The sequence below is a fragment of the Grus americana genome, chromosome 20, assembly GCF_028858705.1.
Source record: "Grus americana isolate bGruAme1 chromosome 20, bGruAme1.mat, whole genome shotgun sequence".
Classification (NCBI taxonomy): domain Eukaryota; kingdom Metazoa; phylum Chordata; class Aves; order Gruiformes; family Gruidae; genus Grus; species Grus americana.
Genome location: NC_072871.1, coordinates 1,982,616 through 2,004,770, shown reverse-complemented (window position 1 = coordinate 2,004,770; position 22,155 = coordinate 1,982,616). Strand labels below are relative to the sequence as shown.

The 22,155-nt window shown below is 51.6% G+C and overlaps 3 protein-coding genes across 7 annotated transcripts in view; 1 reads left to right on the top strand and 2 right to left on the bottom strand.

Moving 5' to 3' along the window:
• The first annotated feature begins 1,166 nt into the window (after positions 1-1,166).
• TUBB4B (tubulin beta 4B class IVb) lies at positions 1,167-3,360 on the top strand. Its single transcript, XM_054848988.1, has 4 exons — positions 1,167-1,291; positions 1,388-1,496; positions 1,574-1,684; positions 2,151-3,360. The coding sequence occupies exons 1-4, from the start codon at positions 1,235-1,237 to the stop codon at positions 3,209-3,211; spliced, it is 1,338 nt and encodes a 445-aa protein (XP_054704963.1). The 5' UTR covers positions 1,167-1,234; the 3' UTR covers positions 3,212-3,360.
• FAM166A (family with sequence similarity 166 member A) lies at positions 2,295-18,043 on the bottom strand. The gene is made up of 7 exons (XM_054848994.1): positions 17,988-18,043; positions 14,203-14,396; positions 10,223-10,530; positions 9,144-9,261; positions 8,010-8,104; positions 5,804-5,921; positions 2,295-3,439 (listed from the first exon to the last, which is right to left on the bottom strand). The coding sequence occupies exons 1-7, from the start codon at positions 18,041-18,043 to the stop codon at positions 3,351-3,353; spliced, it is 978 nt and encodes a 325-aa protein (XP_054704969.1). The 3' UTR covers positions 2,295-3,350.
• A 1,572-nt stretch (positions 18,044-19,615) lies between these two features.
• The window catches only part of LOC129215580 (discoidin domain-containing receptor 2-like), a 60,816-nt gene continuing 58,276 nt past the window's right edge, over positions 19,616-22,155 (bottom strand). For all 5 annotated transcript variants that reach the window (XM_054848983.1, XM_054848978.1, XM_054848981.1 and 2 more), the window contains one exon: positions 19,616-22,089. In XM_054848983.1, the coding sequence (XP_054704958.1) occupies positions 22,041-22,089 (49 nt within the window). In that variant the 3' untranslated portion in view covers positions 19,616-22,040. The remainder of the gene's footprint in view (positions 22,090-22,155) is intronic.

Here is a 22,155-nt window from a genome sequence, read left to right as displayed (position 1 = left end):
AGTAAGAGAGAGAAGGCAAGCGAGGGAGACATTTATCCAGCCTGGGATGCTTGGCTGCCTCATGGCGGGGCTGTGACACGAACAGAGATGTCTCCTAACATAGAGCTGCTCTGCTCGCCCTAGGAAAGACGGGGTGAACCCACCGCCCGCCTCGAGGCCCGTGAGAGGACATCACCTCACACGGGCTCGCTCCCAGGGGGACGCCACCTCACACCAGAGCTCCCCTGGCAGCGCAGGGCCTCCCCGCAAAGGAGCTGTCGCCAAGCTGCTCTCCGCGGCCGCCGCCCCCGAGCCCACACAGGCTGCCCGAAGCAGAGAACGGGCCGTCGCCGCCGCCATCCCCCCACCACCGCCGCCGCAGGCCGTGCCCCGGCCTAACCCCTTCCCGCCGCTCGGTGCGGAGCGTGGTTGCCATAACAACGGCCGCCCGGCCCCGCTGCCCCAGGCGGCTGCGCGCCAGAAAGTGCTAGAAAGGCGCCGCAGCCCGCGCGTGCGCAGACGGGCTCCCTGCCCCCCACGGCGCCGGTGCAGCGCCGCGGGACCAACGGAGGGCGGGGGAAGGGGATGGCGGGGGGGACGGGCGAGGGAGGCCCTCCCGGGGAAGCGGAGGCGAGAGGCGGCGGAGAGGGGGAGGGGGAGGGGGGGGGTGTGCTCGGGACCCGCAGGGGAAACGGCCCGGCCAGGTTTCCCCGGAAACCGCCCCCCCTCCCTCTCCCGCAGTAAGGAGGAGCCGCCGCCTACGCTGCGCAAAGTGCGCACACGGCTTCGGGAATAGGCGGCTGCGCGAGCCACCGCCCAGGGTCTGCTGCGGAGTCATTGCGACGGTTACTAGGACACTTTGTTTTCATCCAATCAAATGGCGTTAGCTCATCTCTGAGGCCGACCGCCAATCATGCTCGGCATCAATCATTCAATTAAGCCAATCGGGAGTGTCCTGAGCGAGTAGGGCGGGCATTCGTGGGTCCCGGTTGCCTAACAGTAAAATCAACAGACATATGGGCGGAGCAAGTAGGAGCCGCTGATTTGAATGACAGCGCCCCGACCAACCAGATTTCCTCATTTATAGAGCCTCGTTATGAGTAGCCAATAGCTCCTGTGGATGGCTGCCTGGGCGGGGAAAAAAGGCTGCGCGCGCATTCCGCTGCTATATAAGGCTTGGCGGTTGCTTCACGCAGTCAGTGTCGGTTGGGGAAAAGAGTGGCATTGGGTGAGGGTGAACTGTGCCGCCGCCATCATGAGGGAGATCGTGCACCTGCAGGCCGGGCAGTGCGGAAACCAGATCGGGGCCAAGGTCTGGGCGGTGGGCAGGGGGCGGTGGCGGGGGGAGAGACGGGAGAGGTGGGGGCACGCCCGGCCCAGCCGCCCCTGATGCCATTTTCTCCGGCAGTTTTGGGAGGTCATCAGCGACGAGCATGGCATCGACCCAACCGGTACCTACCACGGAGACAGCGACCTGCAGCTGGAGCGCATTAACGTCTACTACAACGAGGCCACAGGTAGGGCCCGGCGCGCCGCCCGCCCCCTCCCCGGGCTGCCCCCGGCGCCGCAATCACGGCTTCTCCCTGTTTTGCAGGTGGCAAGTACGTGCCCCGCGCCGTGCTGGTGGACCTGGAACCCGGCACCATGGACTCGGTGCGCTCCGGGCCCTTCGGCCAGATATTCAGGCCAGACAACTTCGTGTTCGGTGAGTGCGCCGGGAGCGGGGGAGGGACCTGTCGTGTAACCGGCTCGGGGTGGGGTGGGCAGGGCAGGGACGCTGCACTGCGGGCTTCCCCGGCGCACATGCTCCTGAGGCAAGCGCGGCCCCGGGAGGGGGGTTAATCCTGGCGCTTCATGACGGGCATGAAATACCGGGGATCTGCGGATGGTGGCTGCCGGCAGCTGCTGGCCAAGAACAGGTCCGAGGAGGCATAAGAGGTCGTTGCTCTTCCGATTCTCATTACCTCCTGCTGCTGTATCGTTGGTAATGAATGTTTTCCGTGTGCCTACCGAGCCATTTCAAAGGTGCTTGTGTGCAACCACAGCTCTGCGCTTGATAAAATGAAAGCTTTTGTGGGGTTTCTCTGTAGCCTGATGCTCCTAAGCCTTGCTTGCAAGCAATAAGCAGGAAGCAGTGACCGTAATCTAATACGAAAATGGCTCTCTTCCAGGTCAGAGCGGAGCAGGAAACAACTGGGCAAAGGGCCATTATACGGAAGGTGCTGAATTAGTTGATTCTGTGTTAGATGTTGTGAGAAAGGAGGCAGAAAGCTGTGATTGTCTCCAGGGCTTTCAGCTTACTCACTCCCTTGGTGGTGGCACAGGCTCTGGCATGGGTACTCTTCTCATCAGCAAAATTCGTGAAGAGTACCCAGACCGAATTATGAATACTTTCAGTGTTGTACCCTCCCCTAAAGTATCAGATACTGTAGTAGAGCCCTACAATGCCACGCTCTCGGTGCACCAGCTTGTGGAGAACACAGATGAAACCTACTGTATTGATAACGAAGCCCTCTACGACATATGCTTCAGAACACTGAAGTTAACTACTCCAACGTACGGTGATCTGAACCATTTAGTGTCGGCAACCATGAGCGGTGTTACCACCTGCCTGCGATTCCCAGGCCAGCTTAATGCTGACCTGCGGAAGCTGGCAGTCAACATGGTTCCCTTCCCCCGTTTGCACTTTTTCATGCCTGGTTTTGCCCCGCTCACGAGCCGTGGGAGCCAGCAGTATCGTGCTTTAACTGTGCCAGAGCTAACACAGCAGATGTTTGATGCAAAGAATATGATGGCTGCGTGTGACCCACGTCACGGCCGCTATCTGACCGTAGCTGCTGTTTTTAGAGGCCGTATGTCAATGAAAGAGGTCGATGAGCAAATGCTGAACGTTCAGAACAAAAATAGCAGCTATTTTGTTGAATGGATTCCTAATAACGTTAAAACAGCGGTCTGTGACATTCCACCTCGTGGCCTGAAAATGTCTGCCACCTTCATTGGTAACAGCACAGCCATCCAGGAGCTGTTCAAACGCATTTCTGAGCAGTTCACCGCCATGTTCCGCCGAAAGGCTTTCCTGCACTGGTACACTGGCGAGGGCATGGACGAGATGGAGTTCACAGAGGCTGAGAGCAACATGAATGACCTGGTGTCTGAGTATCAGCAGTACCAGGATGCCACAGCTGAGGAAGAGGGGGAGTTTGAGGAGGAGGCTGAGGAAGAAGCAGAGTAAAAGCTATGCAGATGACCACCTGTAAATTTTGTTTAAAGCTGTATGAACTCTTTCATTCAAAACTTCTCTGTCTGTGTTGTGTTCCTCTTCCTGTCTCAAAGTCACTTCAAATGCTGTACAGGCACCATTAAAGCATTTTTCACAGTGCACAAGCTCGTCTCCTTTGTTCCTTTCGGTAAGCTTTTCGGGTGCTGTTTCCAAAAGTAAGTGCATAGGTGTGTCGGAGTTCTGGAAAAGAAAAATGGGGACTAGGCGTGAGCCCTGCCACCTTGCCCAAGGCAACCACACTTCTCCCTGCCTCCTCGTGTCACTGGATGTGGCGGCAGACCTGCTGGTGTGGGAATTGAAGAAATACTCGGGTATGGCTTTATATTCAAGGGTACTGGCGGAGGGGGGATATGCTTCACAGGGAGGATGGAATTCAGCTCCATCTAAATTTAGGTACCTGCCTGCAGACTCCTGTTACAGGGAGCTGAGCAGCTCTGAGCCCAGCAGCCATGAGGCGTCTGTAAGCTACAGCTTCCCCAGCTGCCTGGGCAACCAAACCATGCAGGCAAGTAGCCCCTCTGGTAGAGGTGGGTGGTTGTCTCTGGGCACTGCAGCCCTTCAGCAGTGTGCACCCAGCAGGTAACTGCAGGCTGTCACAGGAGCCTTGGGGGCAGCTGTGACAACTGAGGACAAATGACACCAAAGAGCTCCCTGTATGCAGCCCTGCTGCAGTCACGTTTTGTAAAATGGGTATATGGAGGCTTTAAATCTATCAGATGTTACTGCCCTGTATTAGCAAAACAAATTTTTACTGTGGAAACAGTTAATATGTTTGGTGTTACGTAAAGTGACAAACCTGTCACTCTGAATAGCTGGCCAGGAGACAGCAGGCTGCTTTCCTGCTGAAGACAGATTCTGCTCCGTGTTCCTAATTGTAACTGATTTTTAAGACAGACAAACATAACACAAAATAAGTTTCTCCTTCCAGAGTTGGACTGGTTGGAGTAGTGAAAATTGTGGTGGCTCCTGGGGCAGGGGAAATCAGTCTGGGCACAGAAACCGGTGACCAGCTTCAAACTTACCCAGCAGAATGGTGCTGTAGGTGAAAAGGCAGCAACAGATGTTTGAAGCGTGAGGTAACGCTTCAAACTGATTTTTGTCCTTGATTTTAGGGTGGGTTTTTCTTTCCTCCTTGTCCTCTGGCCTGCTGGTTATCCAGGGCAGGACAGTGCTGTGTCCCCCCAGCACCCTTTTGGGCACATTAGTCACCCTCCCCTGAAGAGCTCCGGCTGCTCTCCCCCTGCTGTCTGCAGGCTTGTGGAGGGGTCAAAGCACACGGACCGGCGTTAACACTGGGGTCTGGTTTACCCTTTGGTTCCTAACAGCCTTTCTCCAGGGAGCTCGAGCTTGCAGGCTACAGCTGTGCGACTGCAGCCCTCCCCAAGCAATCCAGCGCAGAGGAAACTGCTGGAGCAGTTGGGGCTTTGCCGCGGGACACCCCAGCGCTCCTGCATGGAGGAAGGGGACGGAGGGGTGAGTGTCACGCGCCGGGGACAGCAGCTGCTGCGTTTGCCACCTGCCCCGGGGCAGGAGCGTGGTGACACAGGCCAAAGCGAACATCCGTTTCTTCGTCTTGGAGCAGAAGGCCTGTCCAGCCTCACCTGTCGCCATCAGGGTGTAAAATGCTGCCAACCTTCAAGCTCCTGCCCACCAGCCCAGTGTTAAACTTTGCCTTTTCTGCGTCCTTTCCCCTGCCCCCAGTACAACTCTTGCTAGAGCCACATTCTCTGCCTCAACCTTCTAGGCTCGGCAGAGACAGTGTCTGTAGCAGCTGCAGTCCAACACTGCCGAGATACTTTCCCACTCTTTGCTTTCATTTCTGCCACATATTCTGTCTTCTACTATTTTCCTCCTCTTTATCACATTAAGTACAAGCTGTTAGTCTGTTTCTTTTGAGCTTATCTCCATGATTCCACATCCACCATTACTGAGCTGCGGGCTTTTGACTTTGCCGTGGCCAAAGATAGCAATATTAATTGCAGATTTGTTGCAATTTTAGCCTGATATCCTAATGCTCTGCATGGGCAGAGCTCCCCCTTAACCTTCACAAAACTACTTTCTCCAGACCTCCTCTTTTACACAACCCCAATATCTGACAAGGATCAGGTAGCCACAACCTGTCCTGATGGCCGATACCCTTTCATTGCTTCTTTTTGTGCTTTCCCAATCCCTTTGTATCATCTACCTTTTGGGTTGTTTGTTTTTGGTTTTTTTTAATCAGACTTTAAGCTTTTTAGAACTGAATCACTCTCCTGACGAAGAAATTGCGACACACGAGGTGTTACTGAGCCTCCTCTGCTTTAGCAGGGGGTTGGCAGCTGGAAACCAGGGGAACGTCCTGCACGAGTCCAGGCTGGCAGCGAGGACGATGGGCTCTCCCACAGAAATGCAGAGGATGCCACAGACTGGGGGGAAAAAATCTACTACCCATGTAGGACATTCCAGTAACTGTTCACTACTATGCCACTACAGCTAATAACAGTGTTACTTAATGACAGTAATTAGTATTAGTGACTTTCATTTTCACTCAGCTGATAAACTTACCCGGTACGAAGCCCGTGTAGAAAGGTATCAGTCCAGCACTGGTGTAAATCCTGTTGTTAGGCCAGTGTGTTTGGGGAAATCTCTTGCCAAAGCTGCAAGCTGGATTTCTCTGCAACAACTGGAAAACAAACCAACAAAACCCCCAACTACACGGTACAGTTCATTTTAAACTGTATTGCTGTTACCCAAGTCATGTGCTTTGACTCCATGTTAGAGAAAATAGTTAAGCCAATGCACAGCAATTCTCTTTCCAGTTCTATTTCCTTCTAATTAGGAGCTTCCTTGCATCCTCCCCGTTTTCCTCCTGACAGGAGTTGGCAGCAGCCCTCGGCAGCGCTGCCTCCGCTAGCTCGTACCCCAGGTGCACAGAGGATCAGGATCTCTACAGACTGGACCCCATTCACCACCGCTGGGCATCATCCGCAAGTCCCAAGCACCTCATGCTCCTACGTTTGATAGACTGTGAGGCTGGAGGCAGGTACGTGCCCTGTCTGCTCCTGTGCTATGGACACATCTGGGTTTTGCTTTGACCCCCTTCAACCGGTTTTGGTTTTCCATGAGTCCCACCGACGTCGATTAGCCAGTAATTCCCAGGCTAGGAGGAACAGGAAGGCTTAGGGAGCGTTAACTGAAGGGAGAGTGTAAATCATCTCCCGGAACCGTCCCTGCCCTCCGAGGTCAGAATCGGGGCTGTGCTGGAGGATGGATATTGCAGCTCTGCACATCGCAGCAGCAAAAACCCCTAAAGATGTCACTAAAGCTGCGGTGTCCTGCTCGGTGGTGAAGGGACAGGCTTCATGGAGCCCAGCAAACCGTGGGGCCATCAAAGCATTTTGTGGCTGATGATGGAGCGATCACTGCAATTCCTCAAGCGCAGCACTGAAGCGAGAGGATTGCATTATTGTGCCTGATGCAGACAGTAAGCAATGATCCATGGCACATCCCAGTATGTAACCTAGGGCAACAGAGATTTAGGGCAGAAGATTAGTGGCTTGAAGTCAGAAGCCATCTTAGAAACGTGGTGTGATTTTTTTTTTTTTTTAGCGTGCTTATATTCCTTCAGTGCCTGACGTGCTGCAGCTAACCTCTGCGAGCCTGGATTCTGCTGAATCCTGCACTGGAGAAACACCTCCCTCGCCGATTTACTGCGCGGCAGACCTTCCTTAAGAAATCGGGGGCAGAAAGGCTTTGCAAACAGTACATTTTGGGTTGATAATGTCTGGGGTTTGTTCTGCTTGCCTCATTTCAATGCCTATTAACATCAGAAGGAAAGGATAAGGAAGCCAGCGCAGGGAAATACATTTCAGCCGAAGCATCAGGCTGCCGTGAGCACTGTCAGCCCTGCGGCTCTCCCTGCTGAGTCATTTCATCCCAGCTGAGTTTCTCTGAGCTGGGAATCCTCAACCTTGGATTTTCTCTCCATCAGACCCATAGGCTCTGGGACAAAGGCACCGCAGTGAATCCTGGTGAACCAGAAAGGGCTGGAAATGTTGTAACCTGCTTCCACTGAGCTGATCAGCCCTCACCGTCACCGGACCAGCGGGATGGCTGCGTCCCAGGGATCTCACTCTGTCCTGGTAGCAGGAAGAAACAAGTAGCTTTGAATGCAAACTATTAAGTACCGTGGGAGGGATCTCATTTTCCCGTGTAGGAGGATTATATGGCATTATATGAGAGCTCTTACAGCAAGGGGACGAAATATTTTTTTCAGTAGGGATATTTCTGCATCCTTCCCAAAAGGAGAAGAAGGAAGCTCTAGATTCCTTTTAAGACAAATTATATTAGTAAAGGAAAAAGCCCTACAACCAATTAAAAGGGAGAGATATCCATCCAAGCAGCCCAGGCAGCCAGCCAGCGCTGCCACCCAGGTAGAGAAGACCCATTGCGTAAGGGAAGCGCAGATAGTTGCGTCCTGTGTTTCTGCACTCAGAGCAACATTTTTAATAGCCACTCTTGAACCAACCCTCAATAGATTTGCTTAATCCTTTTATGAACTCGTTTATTCTCCTTTAATGTCCCAAGGAAACAAGTTACAGAATTTAATTGCTCATGATTTTTTCAACATGTTACCTAACAGCGTTTTCTTTTGCTTGTACTTATAACCCCAGTTCTAATGCTACTACAGTAAGTGAAACCGCTTTTGGTGTGGCAGATGAATCAATACCAACGTTATATTCCTGAAATAAGATTTGTGGCTATAATCTACCTGATGTCGATCAAATTCGTTCATGGCTTCCTTCACAGCTTGGACGTAATTCACGCCATTAATCCAGGCGAGGTGGGGGACGAATCCAGTGTACCCTTGGGATGAAGACAAGAGACAACATACATATCAGATAAGGATCAACCAGTCTGGAAGTGGAAGAGACTGGGATAAATATAAAACCTTGGCAGAGTCCAGGAAGGAAAAATTCGTCCATTTAAATTGTAAAATTAACTCTTACATGTGAAGCATCTTTTTTCTGAAAGAGTCTTTTTTGATTCCCAAGGAAAACTCAATGGGCTGAACTGATCTTTGCTGGTCTCCATGAGGTATGGAAGAAACATTTCATTTTCTTACAGTCTTTTCCTTACACCAACAGCTCTGTCATGTTCTGTCCCAGTTTAATACACATTCAGGGGCTAACAACCAGGTGTGCAACCTTTCTTCCTCATTTCCCCTGCCCATCCAACAAATTTGCACTAATTATAAGAGAGAAACTATAGAAAGTCTATACATAAAACAGAGAGGTACAACCTAAAAGCAGCCAGAACTCCTTTTTCCAAAGAGAAGCTTTGGAGAAAGCAAAATTTGTCTTCTGCATCCTAAAACATCGATGCTCTTTCACTCGGTCTGAAATATTTTGGCGTGCAACTCCTGCATTTGCTGTGGCTCGCCGCAGAGCGCAGTATCCCTCCTTCTAAGACAGAGTTTCATCTACTTGTGACAGTGCCACACAACACTAATTGTTGATTTGATGATTCAGAAAAGCATCTTATTTCTACATGAGAAAGAGCTCCCTCAGTGGTAGCAGATGCTTATCAGGCTGCTGGCGGTGCAGAGCCCACGACCCACCTCTCCTTGCTCTCTGGAGCATTTTCTAGCCTGGCCCTGCCGCCGCGGGGAACTGAGGTGGCTCCTGAATCCCTTCCACCTGTCCATGGGCGTGTGTCCCTCAGCACGAGATGAAAACCAAAGAAACTCCCTTGCATGGAGAGGAGCAGGGGCATTTTCCATCCCAAAGCGTTCAAACGAGCTGGAGCGACTGGCCAACGTCTCTGAGACTTCCCCAGGGGCAGAAGGGTGACACGATCTCTTCCGAGGTGGACTCGTGCTGTGCACGACCTCCCTCTTTTTTACCTGAAATGACTTTCTGTTGGATCGTGTTTGGTACAGCCAGTTTTGGTAACCGATAATCTTGCTCCACATCCGTGGTTTCAGCCACTCCTGGCAGAGTCACACCTTCAATTTTTATGGGCTTAAAATAAAAGCAGAAATAAAATAAACACCAGTAAAACCCGCTTCCTCCTCTGGCTCCATTGCTTAAATCACTGCCAGAACCTGTGAATGGCAGCTGCCATTTCCATTTCTTCCTGGCTTTACACTAAGAGCTACTCCAAGAACTTCTGGTAAAGTCAAATTACTAGATGAGCTCTCTGTACGCAGAGGTTTTGTAAAATCCCCAGGGGGGATGAGGGGAGCTTTGGGCGCTGAAATCCTTCACGACTCTGCTTCTCAGAGCAAGGAGCAGGAATGCCCCTTCTTGGGATTTATATCCAAGCCAGCTTTTGACTCGATACGTCAAATCTCTAATCTCTGCCTTCAGGGGATTTGCAGAGCCCCGGCTGGCTGTGACGTGACAAATGCCATCTCTGGCTCCGGAAGAAATAAGGGGCTCAAACACGTTGGTCCCGGGTGACGCCGGCTGTGCCGTGCAAAACAGCACCCAGCTCCGCAGGCAAATCCCAATGCTTGTGTTTCGACAAGGGGTAACGACGGCGGGAAAGTCAGGCGGGCGCAGTTAAGGGGTCACAAACCCGGGACGTAAGCAGAGATGCCAGGCCTGCTCTGTTTTCTGGGGGGCAGCGACGGGGGGCTCAGTTGATACGAAGGAAACACAAGCCCGGTTGCATATCACAGCGTAACACAAGACCTTAGTAACGGGGTTTTGAAGCTAAAACTCAACTAAATGAGGAGTTAATCCTTTTTGATTAAGAGGAGTAATTAATCATGGCTGCTGCTAGAAACATTTGTGTGGGTTTGCTATTTCTCTACACGACGCTCTAAACCTCGTCCTTGCCATCCACACCTGTATGAAATTCCCTCTTTGCACACCCGTGAACCGAGGACATCCCTTCCACACCCACCGGTCCCCGAAATGCCCACCCCTCCGCAGCAGCATCCCTCACCACGCGTCTCCCCCACCCAAAGCCACTCACCGGTTTGCTTCCTGCCAAGTCACCGCTGAGCTGGCTGGGTCCCCACCTTTTCTCCTGTCCACAAGCCGGCGTTAGCTTGGGCAGTCGCCACTCTTGCCCCTCAGAGGCGGGATGGCGTGAAATCCTCCACAGGTACCTATGTGGCAGCGGTGTCCTCGGGACGTACTCGCCGGGGTGGTGCTGGGGCACGGGGTCCATGCGCATCATCATCAGCTCGTCCTCCGCTGGCCTTGGCCGAGGGGGTTTTGGCCCAAGGACTGGTTCAGGAAAGTTTGTTGCAGCCCCGGCTTTCTCAGAGGGAAGGTACCCTGCGGGACAGACGCTGCGTTAAGGGAAAGGAGTGGCCGAAGGAGGATGAGGGATTCCCATCGCGCTGGACCTCAGCCCCCACACTCCCCTCTGGAGCGAAGGAAAGGAGCCTGGAGGTCAAGAGCATCCCACGGGCCGGGAGAGCATCCTGCAAGTGCCACCAGCCCACCCAACAAACCCGCCCGCACTGAGGAACTGCACAAGTATTAGTTTGATAACTTTTATTCTAATTTATTCTAAGTGACACCCAAACTGTAAAATATCATCAGCCAAGCTGTAAAAAAGTGAAGGGAAAAACCCCACCCCATATTCTTTTCTCCACCTGGCTGCATCAGCACACCCCACACACAGACCGACCCCGCCACGGTATCCAACAAGGAATTCCTGCCCTGGCTTCGTTGCTGCTCATAGAGGAAAGGGTCTGCTGTGACACTGGCTGAGAGAAAAAACATCGAGCAGCCAGCTAAATATCTCCGCTGTGAACTAGGGACGGAGCCCTGCAGCTTGAGACTCCGCAGGGACAGCCGAGCTTGGCAACTCGTCTGACTTTCCTTTAAAAATATCCCGTGACGTGGCTCCCCAGGCTGCCCCGGCCCCGTACGACATCTCCAGCCCGGGTGCTTCCTTGTGCTCTGTGCCAGGAGCGAAGCCAATTTCTCCCTCCCTCAGTGGTTATGAGGGTGATTGATCGCTCTTACACCCCGCAACAACTTTTTCCTTATTGGAAAACCGTTACTATGTCAATCTTGTCTCTTTAAAACAAACCAAATTCCTTCCATTTTGGTTCTCATAGGTCATTTTCTTTCGGCCCTCTGGTCTCTACTGCCTTCCCCTGACCTCCTCGTGTTGGGTGGACATCTGTATCGCAGCGCAAAGCCCCGCGGACGAGACACCATCTTCCAGCCAGGGCTTCATCTGCAGAGTCCCCAGGACATTACAACCTGTCCTGGCCCAAACAGCACAGAGCAAAATTTGCCCCTTTTTGCAAGAGCATAAAACTTCTGATGGGCATTTAGGTTTGTAATACAATTATAAGCAGATTGCAAAGTATATATACTGTATATAACTTTATACAGTATACAAACTCTATGTAACTGAACTCTATGTATATAAACTCTATGTATCAAGTCTTCTCCAGGCTAGCAACAAAATAAAGAAAAATCCTTGATGAAAGTGATTTTTCAATCCAGTGTGCAAATTTTGAAACAGGTTTGTCTTAGTATTTCCTTCATTATTAATGAAAGTATTGCATCTACTCTCTTTATCCAACAAACCAAAGGAAAAGGAAAAATGAAGTTGTTTTGTACTTGACAAATCCATATGGGCTCCTTTTTATGACCCTGGGTTTTGCAGACTTGTTGATTCAGAAAGGCTGCACAGAAAGGCACTAAATTAAAAGCCAGAATGCTTTTTACCAGAATCAACTGCACTGTGCATTTGATTTGAGTAAACATCTACATGTTTTCAGTCCAGGTCCCTGGGGAGCGGGTGCCTGCACGCTTGACCTGTGCCATAACCCCCTCAACGCCAACGTGGCCACCCCTGCAGATCCAGCATAACCCTGGTTGATGTCCCCAGCCAACAGAGCCTGACCTCACTTCCAGCAAGAAAACAACGTGGGATTCAACTGATAGAAAACAGCAAAATACTTGGTGCCCATCAACGAGGCTTTATCAAAAAGAGACCTTGAGAAAAAGTCTTCAGAATGAGTTTGCTAAAGGCAACCACACCGACCCAACACTGCCGTGAGCTCTTTGAGCTCCATCATGTAAACCACCCAGAAGGATGCCAGGCAGTTCTAATGAAGTTTGCAGTGAAGGGTTTAAGGAATTGCTCACAACTCGACAGCAGGAGCTGTCAATGAAGAGTTACCAGCACAGCAAGGTGCTCCCCGTGGCCATGTTCTGCAGCAGTTCACCAACGAGCAGCAAGTGTGAGCTCCCAGCTGCAAACGTTGGCAGATGATGTAAAGGTTGGTGAGGGGAGAAGAATAATGAGAACAGGATAATGAGAGAGAACAACTAGGTCAACTGGTTAGTTGGGTCCATCCAAACTACATTTTAGTCCAAGGAAATGCAAATTTAAATGTCCAGGAGTGAAGCCTGTGAACACCACCTGTGTAGTGGAGACCTGGATCCTGGAAAACAGGGTTAGGATGAACAGAAACGCCAAAAGTTTGCAAGAAGCTACACGGCACAAATTTCCACCATGAATGGGAAAATATCACTTTGGTGTGGGCATTCCCAGGGAAAAGAAGACCCAGATCCCACCTGGGCACGTAACCCCTGTGTTCAGCCAGGAGAGAACTCGCCTCCACTGAACAGCACATCCACAGCAGCTACGGCTTCGACACCTGATATGGTACATGGCAAACATGTCTCCAAAGGACAGCCCGTCCCCAAGAGGGGCTGATGGGGATCACGGTGCGGCTGCTGCGGCCTGATTTGGGTCTGCTCAACAGGCACCAGGTACTTTGCCCAGAGAGGCTGGGGAGGAGGTTCCTGCAAATTCCCGGTGTTGGGAATCGATGTGAGCATGTGGCTGATGGAGGAGATGGGGCCTGTTAGCAGAAGAGGGAAGGGCAATGGGAAGGGCAATGGGAAGGGCAACGGGAAGGGCAACGGGAAGGGCACATGCGCCCTTCTGCTGAGCTGCGGTAGGAGCAGCAAGATGCAACGTGAACCACAAGCTGTGAGTAAGAGCTCTGAGCAGAACGAGCTCTGCACCAGGCGGGTCAGTGGGAAAGGGTCGGAGGTGGCAGAGCCGACCTTCCCGGGAGAGACGGATTTTCGCCTGTGGACTTGTGCTGGTTTTGGCTGGGACAGAGTTAATTTTCCTCACAGTAGCTGGTATGGGGCTGCGCTTTGGATTTGTGCTGGAAACAGTGCTGATAACACAGAGATGGTGTAGTTACTGTTGAGCAGTGCTTACACAGAGTCGAGGGCTTTTCTGCTCCCCACCCCACCAGTGAGTAGGCTAGGGGTGCACAAGAATTTGAGAGGGGACACAACCGGGACCAGAGGGATATTCCAGACCATATGGCGTTGTGCTCTGCACTAAAACTGGGGGGGAGGTTGGTGAGGGGGCCGCTGCTCGGGGACTGGCTGGACATCAGTCCGTTAGTGGGGAGCAACTGTTTTCATCTGCATCGCTGGTCTTTCTTGGGTTTTATTTCTCTCTTTTTATTTTCTTTTTCATTACAATTTTTTATTATTATTATTATTATTTTATTTCAGTTATTAAACTGTTTTTATCTCAACCCATGAGTTTTCTCACTTTTACCCTTCCGATTCTCTCCCCCACCGCCTGGGGAGGGGTGAGGTGTGAGGCCATGTGGTGCTTTGTTGCCGGCCGGGGTTAAACCACAACGGGAGTATGGAAGAGTTGGGAAGTGAGTTCATACCATGCCATAAAATCATTTATCTTCATCTAACTGAAGATAACCTGGGAATTAAAATTCTCCTTTCCTCTCCACCAGACGCCAGTGTGAGAAGCTGAGGCTCCCCGGGTCTCTGTGCTCCTACGCCAGAGCTACGATTGCTCCCTGGAGAACATCCCACTTCACCCCAGGAGCCTGTCGAGGACGGGCACAGACCCACTGCTCGTGACTGACCCCGTGCTCGTTAGCAGAGCCCATTCTGACGAAGGGATGAACCCCGGGGTCTGCTCACCTGGACGCCCCGGGAGATAACCCTGCACACCGTGCTTCGTCCCACTGAAGTCCTTGATGAACTTCTGCTTGTGCAGCGGTGCCAGCAAAGGGCGAGGGCTCTTCGTAACAGTGGGATCCGTCAGCAGGCGGTACGTGGTTTTGCCAAAAGTCTCTCCAAACTGATAGTTGTACTGAGGGATGAAGCCCCGGTAGCTGAGGGGGAAACAGAGAGCAGTCACTGAGATGGCATTGGATGGTGTCCACCGGTGGGATAACCTGCTCAGGAGGCGTCGCACGCTGGAAAGGCCATGGCCAGGAGCACACGTGGCTTTGAGTAGGTGAGCCCAGGGAATGCGATTGCCCAGGGCTGTGCCTGGGAGCACAAACGCTTTTGTTAATGCCGCTGGAGCAGCAGCGCGAGGGGAGCACCGGGAAGATGCACGCGGTTACGCGTGAAGTCAGGTGGGGAGTGTGTGTTCACATGCGTGTTTTTACATGAGTGTGGAAACTGCCTCATGATTTCCAGGCGTGTATAGGCACAGGCTTGTGCTTTGGTTCATGGAGGGATGGGGGAACCCATCAGGGACCATGGCCGGAGCAGCACCCGTGGATGAAAAACAGCAGGAACACAGCGTGGGCTGCGGGCACTTTGACAGCATTGACATCCACAGCCCTCAAGTTAAAATATTATTTCCAGTTAAACATGCCTCCGTTTTAAACTTTGCAATCCCTCTCACTGTTCCAAAACACAGTGAGTTACTGGGAATTTCCCAGTATCCCTTGTTCAATATTGAAACTCAAAAACCAGAAAAATTGCATGCTTGCACCCGCCAAACCTCTCTGCTCCGTACCCTTGCGGCGAGCAGCGAGACCGGGCTCACAAACCCACCCCGGCGCTGCGTTGCGTGGGAGAGGCACGGCCGGGCGGCCGCTCAGCCCCAGTAACAAACACCGCTCGACTTTTTGGGGACCTTTGCACGGGGTGCGTAGCGACACACTGCTTCTCCACTCCCCCGAGCCTGGGGCGGGCAGTTGGACTTTATGGTGGCTCAGGGTAGGGCCGGTGCTGGAGCTCTGGCTCCGCTCCAGAGTCCACCAGTATGTACCAGAGACTTTAGCTATTCCCAGCATCAAATTCCCTCTAAGTGATGCGATTCCACCGCTGAAGAAGAAAGGCAGAGCTGCCAGTTGCAATGTACAGACAGAAATATTCAATCAATGATCCCACTGCGTATCTGGGGATAAAGCCGGATGATGCATGAGGATCATAAGATGATGAGTAAGTACTTTCCCTTCCAAATACTTTAAACAACAGCAAGCAGAGCCGTGCATTTACTCTTGGCAAGTTTTCCCACTTTGCATGCAGGATCTCTCACCAGCAGCTGCCGGAGCAGCTCAGTGGCTCATCCCCATTGATTTTCAATAAGTCTTGCAACATGGGGAAGCTACGCCGGGACAATAAAGCTGAGCAAGAGCACAAATGACATAGCCTGAATAATTACAGGATGGCCGGAGGGATTTTGGTCATGAATAAAATAATGGTAGGGCTGAGAAAGGATTCAATTCACAAGCAATTAAAAGCGAGGTAATCTGAGGAGCTCGGGCGAGTCAGTCTGGGTTTACAGCGAAGGGATCTGCCGCAGAAGTGAGTTACAAGTGCTGCCGATACAAGCCGTGGCACTTGGGGAAGGCACCGGTCTCAGCAGGGCTGTTTGACTTTCTCCTGCTTGATATTTTGATCAAGAGACCAGGGAGATCTCCCCTTTCTGTAGCTGCTGATCCCAAACCTCGCTGGCAAGCAGCGAGTAACCCGCTTTCCCAAGGCTGAGCCCCATTTCACTTTTCTCTTACTCAGCCGTATCTCTTTGATCACCACTCCCCAGGCTGCGTCACCTAAACCTGCTCAGCCTTCCTGATCGCCAGGGAAAAGCTTTGGCCCTGGGCCCGTCCTCGCTCCGCTCCGCACCCTTCCCAGCTCCGCCAAGCCGGGACAGGGCGGGCAGGGCTGCGCCCGGTGACCAGGATTCATGAATTTACCCCTTCTCGGTGCACCAAGTCCTTCCTGAACCATCCCACACGTTGGGTTTGGCTTCCCAACGCTCTTGAGCACTGCGGCAGCATTTTCAAAGCCCTGGCTGTGACCATTGCCCAACCTGCGTGACAGCAACCAGCTCTAATGCCCTCCTTGGTTTTGCGGATTCACCAGCACAGCACACGGGACAACTGGTGAGATGCTGCGACGCAGCATCTTCCTCCTCCTCCTGCCAGCACGGGGTGCACCATCTGCAGGCAGCAGAGCCCGGGCTCTGGGACGCCCTTCAGGCAGCTCCTCCTTGTGCTCAGCCACCCAAACCAGATGCAAAGCAGCACCCTCACCACCCACGGGGGCTTCCTCTGGGGCTTGGGTGACACCAGAAGCCTGCACATCACTGCCGAAGGCGGTGACAGAATTTGGTTCCTCCTCTTCCTGCCTCCAGTGACCGAAGCAGCAGCCCGGAGAGAAGCAGCCCCGGCTGCTGTGGTGGTATTAGGGCTCAGAGCTGCTTCTGGGGGGGCTGTCGCAGGCAGGAGTGAGCAGGGGGGGGTTGAGACTTTTGGAGGTGCAAACCCAGCCACAGCTCCCTCGTTGCTGTTACTCATCTTTCCCAAGCTGCTGTCAGTGCACAGCTTTGACAGGGTGACAGCACGCACGGAGTAACACATCACATCGTTCCGACATCCACAGCAATGCAAAAATGTGTTAAAAACCCCCAACCCCAGAGCTTACATAAGTTTGGAAGATACAGAGACCAGTACTGGACAAGTCCGGCACGTGGCTCTAATGGGAAGGACTGGTGGGATCGTCACCGCGGGAGCATCGTTACAGAAGGCAGCGTGCTCCACCCGTTACCTGCAGCTCGGGATCTGCCTCCTGCCCATATCGGTGCTGCACCCGCGGCCGTGCGGGACACAGCGAGTTTCCTCTGTGCCGAGGTTCGCAGCCTGGGCTGCCACCAGCCCTGACACCCTTCCGAGTTAACCTCAGGCTGGGCTAACGCGAGTGGATTTCGTACCAACAGAAGCTCCTTTTCCCTCGGCGGCCATCCAGCCCTTTCCGGCCCAGTCACACGTGTCACGGACACGTCTCCCAGCACGGGTCACCAGGGGACCCCACACACAACTTCTCTACTCCCCCACGAAGCCTATCCACTCATTTCTGCCGCTCCTGTCTTACCTTTTAACCAATAACTCATTACCTCTTACCCATGACAGCTTGGTTTCTTCTTTCCAAGCCTTTAGAGGAGAATGTTACAAAAAGCTTTGAAAAAAACCTGTAACTACACATCAACAAGATCCCAGCATCCACCGTCACCGACTTCTTCAAAGAGCTCAGATCTGGCAGCAGCATCGTGCTCCAACCAATTTGACAAGAGCATATCATGCCAATGCAAATATTTATTCAGAGATCTTCAAACATCCTTGATGCAAAAGTTATGACAGTTTGGAAGGCAAACCCTGCACAGCAGCCCTAGTAACATTTGGTAGCTTAAAACATGAAAAAAAGGGGGGAAAAAAACCCCCAAAAACCAATTTCAACTTCACCCTTAATGAGCTATGGCATAGTCTTTAATTACACCCTGTTAGGTGGTGGTGGTGCTTCTTATCCTGGAGCCCTGTCTCCTTCAGTGCATTGTTGCTTGGAATATTTAGTAGCGTCTTTTAAAAAAACCCCAAAATATCATGAATTGTAAGTAGTACGTGATCCCAACTGGAGCTATTTGTGTTGGAAATGAACAGACATTGTGGATGAACTTCAGAACTTACCCGGGGATATAGTAGAGATTGGGAGGGAAGAAGCTATTTTCCTTCGGGGCTGCCATGGCAATGTGGCAGCTCCCGGTGGTGGGTGTGGGAGGAAGGAGATGCAGCGTGATCCGGTCGCCCAGGAAACCTCTGTGATGCTGCCAGGAGCGATGTTGGTACCTGACAGCGCTTCCAGCTCCAGCATACAGCTTGTCAGGTTTTTCTGGACACAGCTTCCCCCCCCCCCCCCCCCCCCCCGGAAATTTTGGATGAGCACAGAGATTTTATGGCATTTGTCAGGTAGCCCTCGGGACAGTAGCGCCAGATGTTCCCCATTAGCAGCCCCAGCACAAATACGCGTTCACAGCACAGTTCACCTCTAACACACACAACTCGGGAGAGCCTGGCTGCGCGTGCCCTGGTCACTGGTACAGCCCAGGCACGGCCAGGCCAGCGCTGCCTGCACACACACGGCCACGCGCACACCTTCAGTGAGGAAACCACAAAGCAGAGGTTCAGAGATTCATCGTGCTGTGGTGGAAGTCTCAACCCTCCTCTCCCTGCTCCCCGCTGCCCTCCCAGTCTGGCTGTTGGAGAACACAATCCTTTGCCGCCTTGCTTTGTGCAGGATAAAGGTTGTTCCCATTCCCATCGTATGGTCATGTTGACTTGTGTGTGGTGGGTTGCACATTCTCCAGCTGAAGGCAGGCCCAGGACACAGGTCTCCTGGTTACTGAACAGCCACCGCGGCCAGCAGGTCCTCAAGTCAAAGACCTGTTAGCACCAGCATTGTTTCCACCAACTACAATACCAGCAGCAAGCCTGCTTCACTGCAGAGTCCCTCTATGGCCCTGAAGACCTCGGCCACGTGGCTGGCAGAATCATTTTAGGGTTTCAAAGCTACTAACCAGAAATCATTCTGAGGGCTGTTCTCATCTGTTTAGGTGACTATACTCCACCCAAAATTGTATCTGAGGAGATAAAAATGCTGCTTTGACTCTTGCCCTTGGTGCCTAAACACTTTTGGAAAGATCTGGAATTTCCAGCTTTTATAAGTATGTTTGAGTTTGCCCAAATACCTGAACTCTAACTGAGGGCAGACATCTCCAGCAGCACCAGGTCTGCAGGGTGGACGGGTTTGTGAGGGGCAGGTGGCTCTCCTCAGGGAGAAGGTTCTCCCCCACAGGAGAGGCACAGCCCTGGCACGTGGTGGCATCTCCATTCTCGGAGATCTTCAAAGCGCAGCTGGGGAACACCCAGAGCGCCCCGACGCAGCTTGGAAGTTAGCTCAGCCTGCAGTGGACAATTGGATTAGAGAACTACAAAGGTCACTCCTAGCCTAGATGTTCCTCTGAGTTTAATAAGAGCATAAAAAAAACCTTGCTTACTGAAATGCAGCACTGTATTCATGGCCCCAAACAACAATCCCAGGCTGTTCCAGGTCCCATCATCCCCCCCAGCTCCTGAGGCGGCTCAGGCCAGCATCTGCCCAGCGTTCTCAGAAACTCCCTTCACAGCTCACTCCTTACATAGCCAGTGGCTGCTCCTTCCAAACCTGGGGGCCACAGACTTACCAGAGCGCTACTGAATAGTCAGACCAAAATATCTGTCCTCAGTGCAGACATCTGGGTAAAGAAGTAGAAATTCACTTTTGTCAAGGTTATCATTAGAATTTATTGATATGAGAGAAACTTCGTATGTCAACATGTCAACGGAGGAACAGCACATCCTGACGTAACAGAAGTACAAAGCCCATCCGGGTGACGTTACAGTGCTCTGGTACCTCTGAACTCTGAAGTACAGGAGATCACGCACACGGCTGTGTGTTACTTGGCTACATTTTCTGGGACAGGATAGAAATGCTCCAGAAATACAATCGACGTGCGGTTTGCCAGCCACCAGTGCCCGCCAGGCTGCAGCAGGGACCGCGCCGGCTTTGCCTCCCATCGCCCGGCTCCAGACAGACAGTGCACACGTGTAACGGTGGCTCACCCTGGGCCCCTCTAGTCAAAGGAGAAAAAAAACCCCACCTATTTGGGGGTGAGATTCAGCTCAGCCCATGTAGCCCTCGCAGGGAGATGAGATGACTTGGACCCTCCGGCTCCTCAGCACGTAAAGGGGGCTCAGAGGACCAGCCCGGATGGAGACACCCCGGCGCAGGCAGGACAACCTGGGCATGGGCCTATCAAGTGAGCTGCAACTGGGAAACTTCACGACGGAGTTTGCTCTGCCATGGCCATGCCACGCTCCGTCCTGGCGTCTGCCAACTTATAAGTGATTTTTTTTCTTTCAACATAACAGTCAATTATCCTCGTATTATAACTGGACATTCCCTCTCTCAGCAGTGCCCCTTCACAGAGCTCACAGCACAGACAGCCCTTCACACTATGCTTGTGGCTAAGACAAAAATTATCTTTCTGATCTTTACTGGAAATATATGCTACGCTGAATGCTGTTTAAAAAAAGCCAAGTGCTGAGATTTCGTCTTCTCCCAGCTTATGAAATATTTGGTTTGGTCCTAAGTATCTTGCTAAACCAGTAGAAAGGGAATAGCAGAGTATTCCCCAGGCACCTGGTAAATCCACAATGGATTTATTGTAGAAACGAGCTGAATTCTCTAACTCACTCCAAATGGATCTCAGAGCCCTCTAAAACCCTCCAGAGAATGAGCCATCTGTGACACGACAAACAAAAACCAATCCCAAGTTCAATGAGTAGATTGTTTGATGTTGTGCAGGGAGCATCCAAAAATCAAAGGCAAACCCAAACTAAGGGGACGGGGCTGTCCTGCCTCCCGATGCCAGATTTGATCACAGCAATAAAGGAGCCTGGGCCAAAGTGCATCTGCCTGGCCGACAGCACCAACCCTGCTGCAGACCTGAAGAGGAACCGCCGATGCTAGACACACGTATCCAAACGTGCGTGCACATGCGCGTGCCGGGGGACGACCCGTACTCTGCTCCTTCTCTCGCATGAGCTATGACAAGTGACATAGCGGGTTCTGCTCTCAGCCATTCGGTTTCACCAAATCTAAGTTCCCTCTGCACATGTAACAGCATTGACTTAGAGATCTCATATTAATGGGTACTTATACAGGATTAATTGCACATCAGTCCATTGTGGCTACAAGTTCATTAGGCTAATAAATCTACATAGTGACAGTAGTACAGTATCAGCTACTTTTCAATACAAACTCCCTACCCTAGCCTTAATTTGTAGGTCAAAAGAAGATCTTCTACCATAGTGACCTTCCTATGACCTTTAACATTCATTTGAAAACATTTTTTTTCTAGAAAAAAAATCCAGTGTGGGGAAAATGCACATATATAACAAAAGCAGTGCTTAACAACCACAGGAAAAAAGAACATGATCTTGGACTCTTCTATCAGCGTCCTCCGTAGACCCTGGTAGCATTACTTCCAAAGGGTTGCTAAATCCAGCTCCGTCACTTCTCAAGTCCATTAAACCATTCCCTAGCTCTAAACGTTTCTAGTCTCTCACTATACATATTGTCTGCAGCAAGAGCATACAGAAACACTTGCTAATGTGCACAAGACTTCCATTTGATTCAATGGAATTGTTTTAGAAGACTGAAGTCTTTACTTCTAGAATCTGTTCTTGAGTGGTAGTGCTCTCACCGACTGGTAGCTTTCTATTCCACCCAGGAGAGAGCTCCAAGTCCCTCGTAAAGTTTTACTCATTCATTTTGCCCAAAGGTGTACGGGTATCTAATAAAACCCCTCTCACAGTATTCCCAGGAAGTGATTCAGAAGAGGAGATGATTTTTCAACCAAATGAGATCCTCTGGTCCTGCGTGTCAGACCATGGCCAATAGAATGAGCAGCTGCCATGGACATCTCAACTTAAATACGGAACAGTCAAGGGAGGAGAGCAAGGTGGCCTGACCATCTTCCCGTGAGGTACAGGCAAAGAGACACCAAAGTCACTCTGTTCTCAACAGTTTGTCTCTTTTTTCCTGGAGTCAAATGTTTGATTCCATTTGTTCTAGCAGGAAGTGGTGAATCATGTCAAAAGTGGGACGATCTTTTATATCCCTGCTCCAACATTTCAGCATCAGGTCAAACACAGGGTTAGGACACAGAGGAGTCTGGGAGAGATAGATCTGAAAGGAAGAAAAATACAGCTATTTCAGTGAAGTTTTCATAAAAGAACTGAACCTTTACTAAAT

Coding starts and splice junctions, on each gene's coding strand:
- FAM166A (XM_054848994.1), bottom strand. CDS start 18,043: ATGGCAGCCCCGAAGGAAAATAGCTTCTTCCCTCCCAATCTCTACTAT. Junction 10,531..14,202: donor TTATCTCCCGGGGCGTCCAG/GTGAGCAGACCC, acceptor TCTGTCCCGCAG/GGTACCTTCCCTCTGAGAAA. Junction 9,262..10,222: donor ACTTGGCAGGAAGCAAACCG/GTGAGTGGCTTT, acceptor TTTTATTTTAAG/CCCATAAAAATTGAAGGTGT.
- TUBB4B (XM_054848988.1), top strand. CDS start 1,235: ATGAGGGAGATCGTGCACCTGCAGGCCGGGCAGTGCGGAAACCAGATC. Junction 1,292..1,387: donor GAAACCAGATCGGGGCCAAG/GTCTGGGCGGTG, acceptor TTTCTCCGGCAG/TTTTGGGAGGTCATCAGCGA. Junction 1,497..1,573: donor CTACTACAACGAGGCCACAG/GTAGGGCCCGGC, acceptor CCTGTTTTGCAG/GTGGCAAGTACGTGCCCCGC.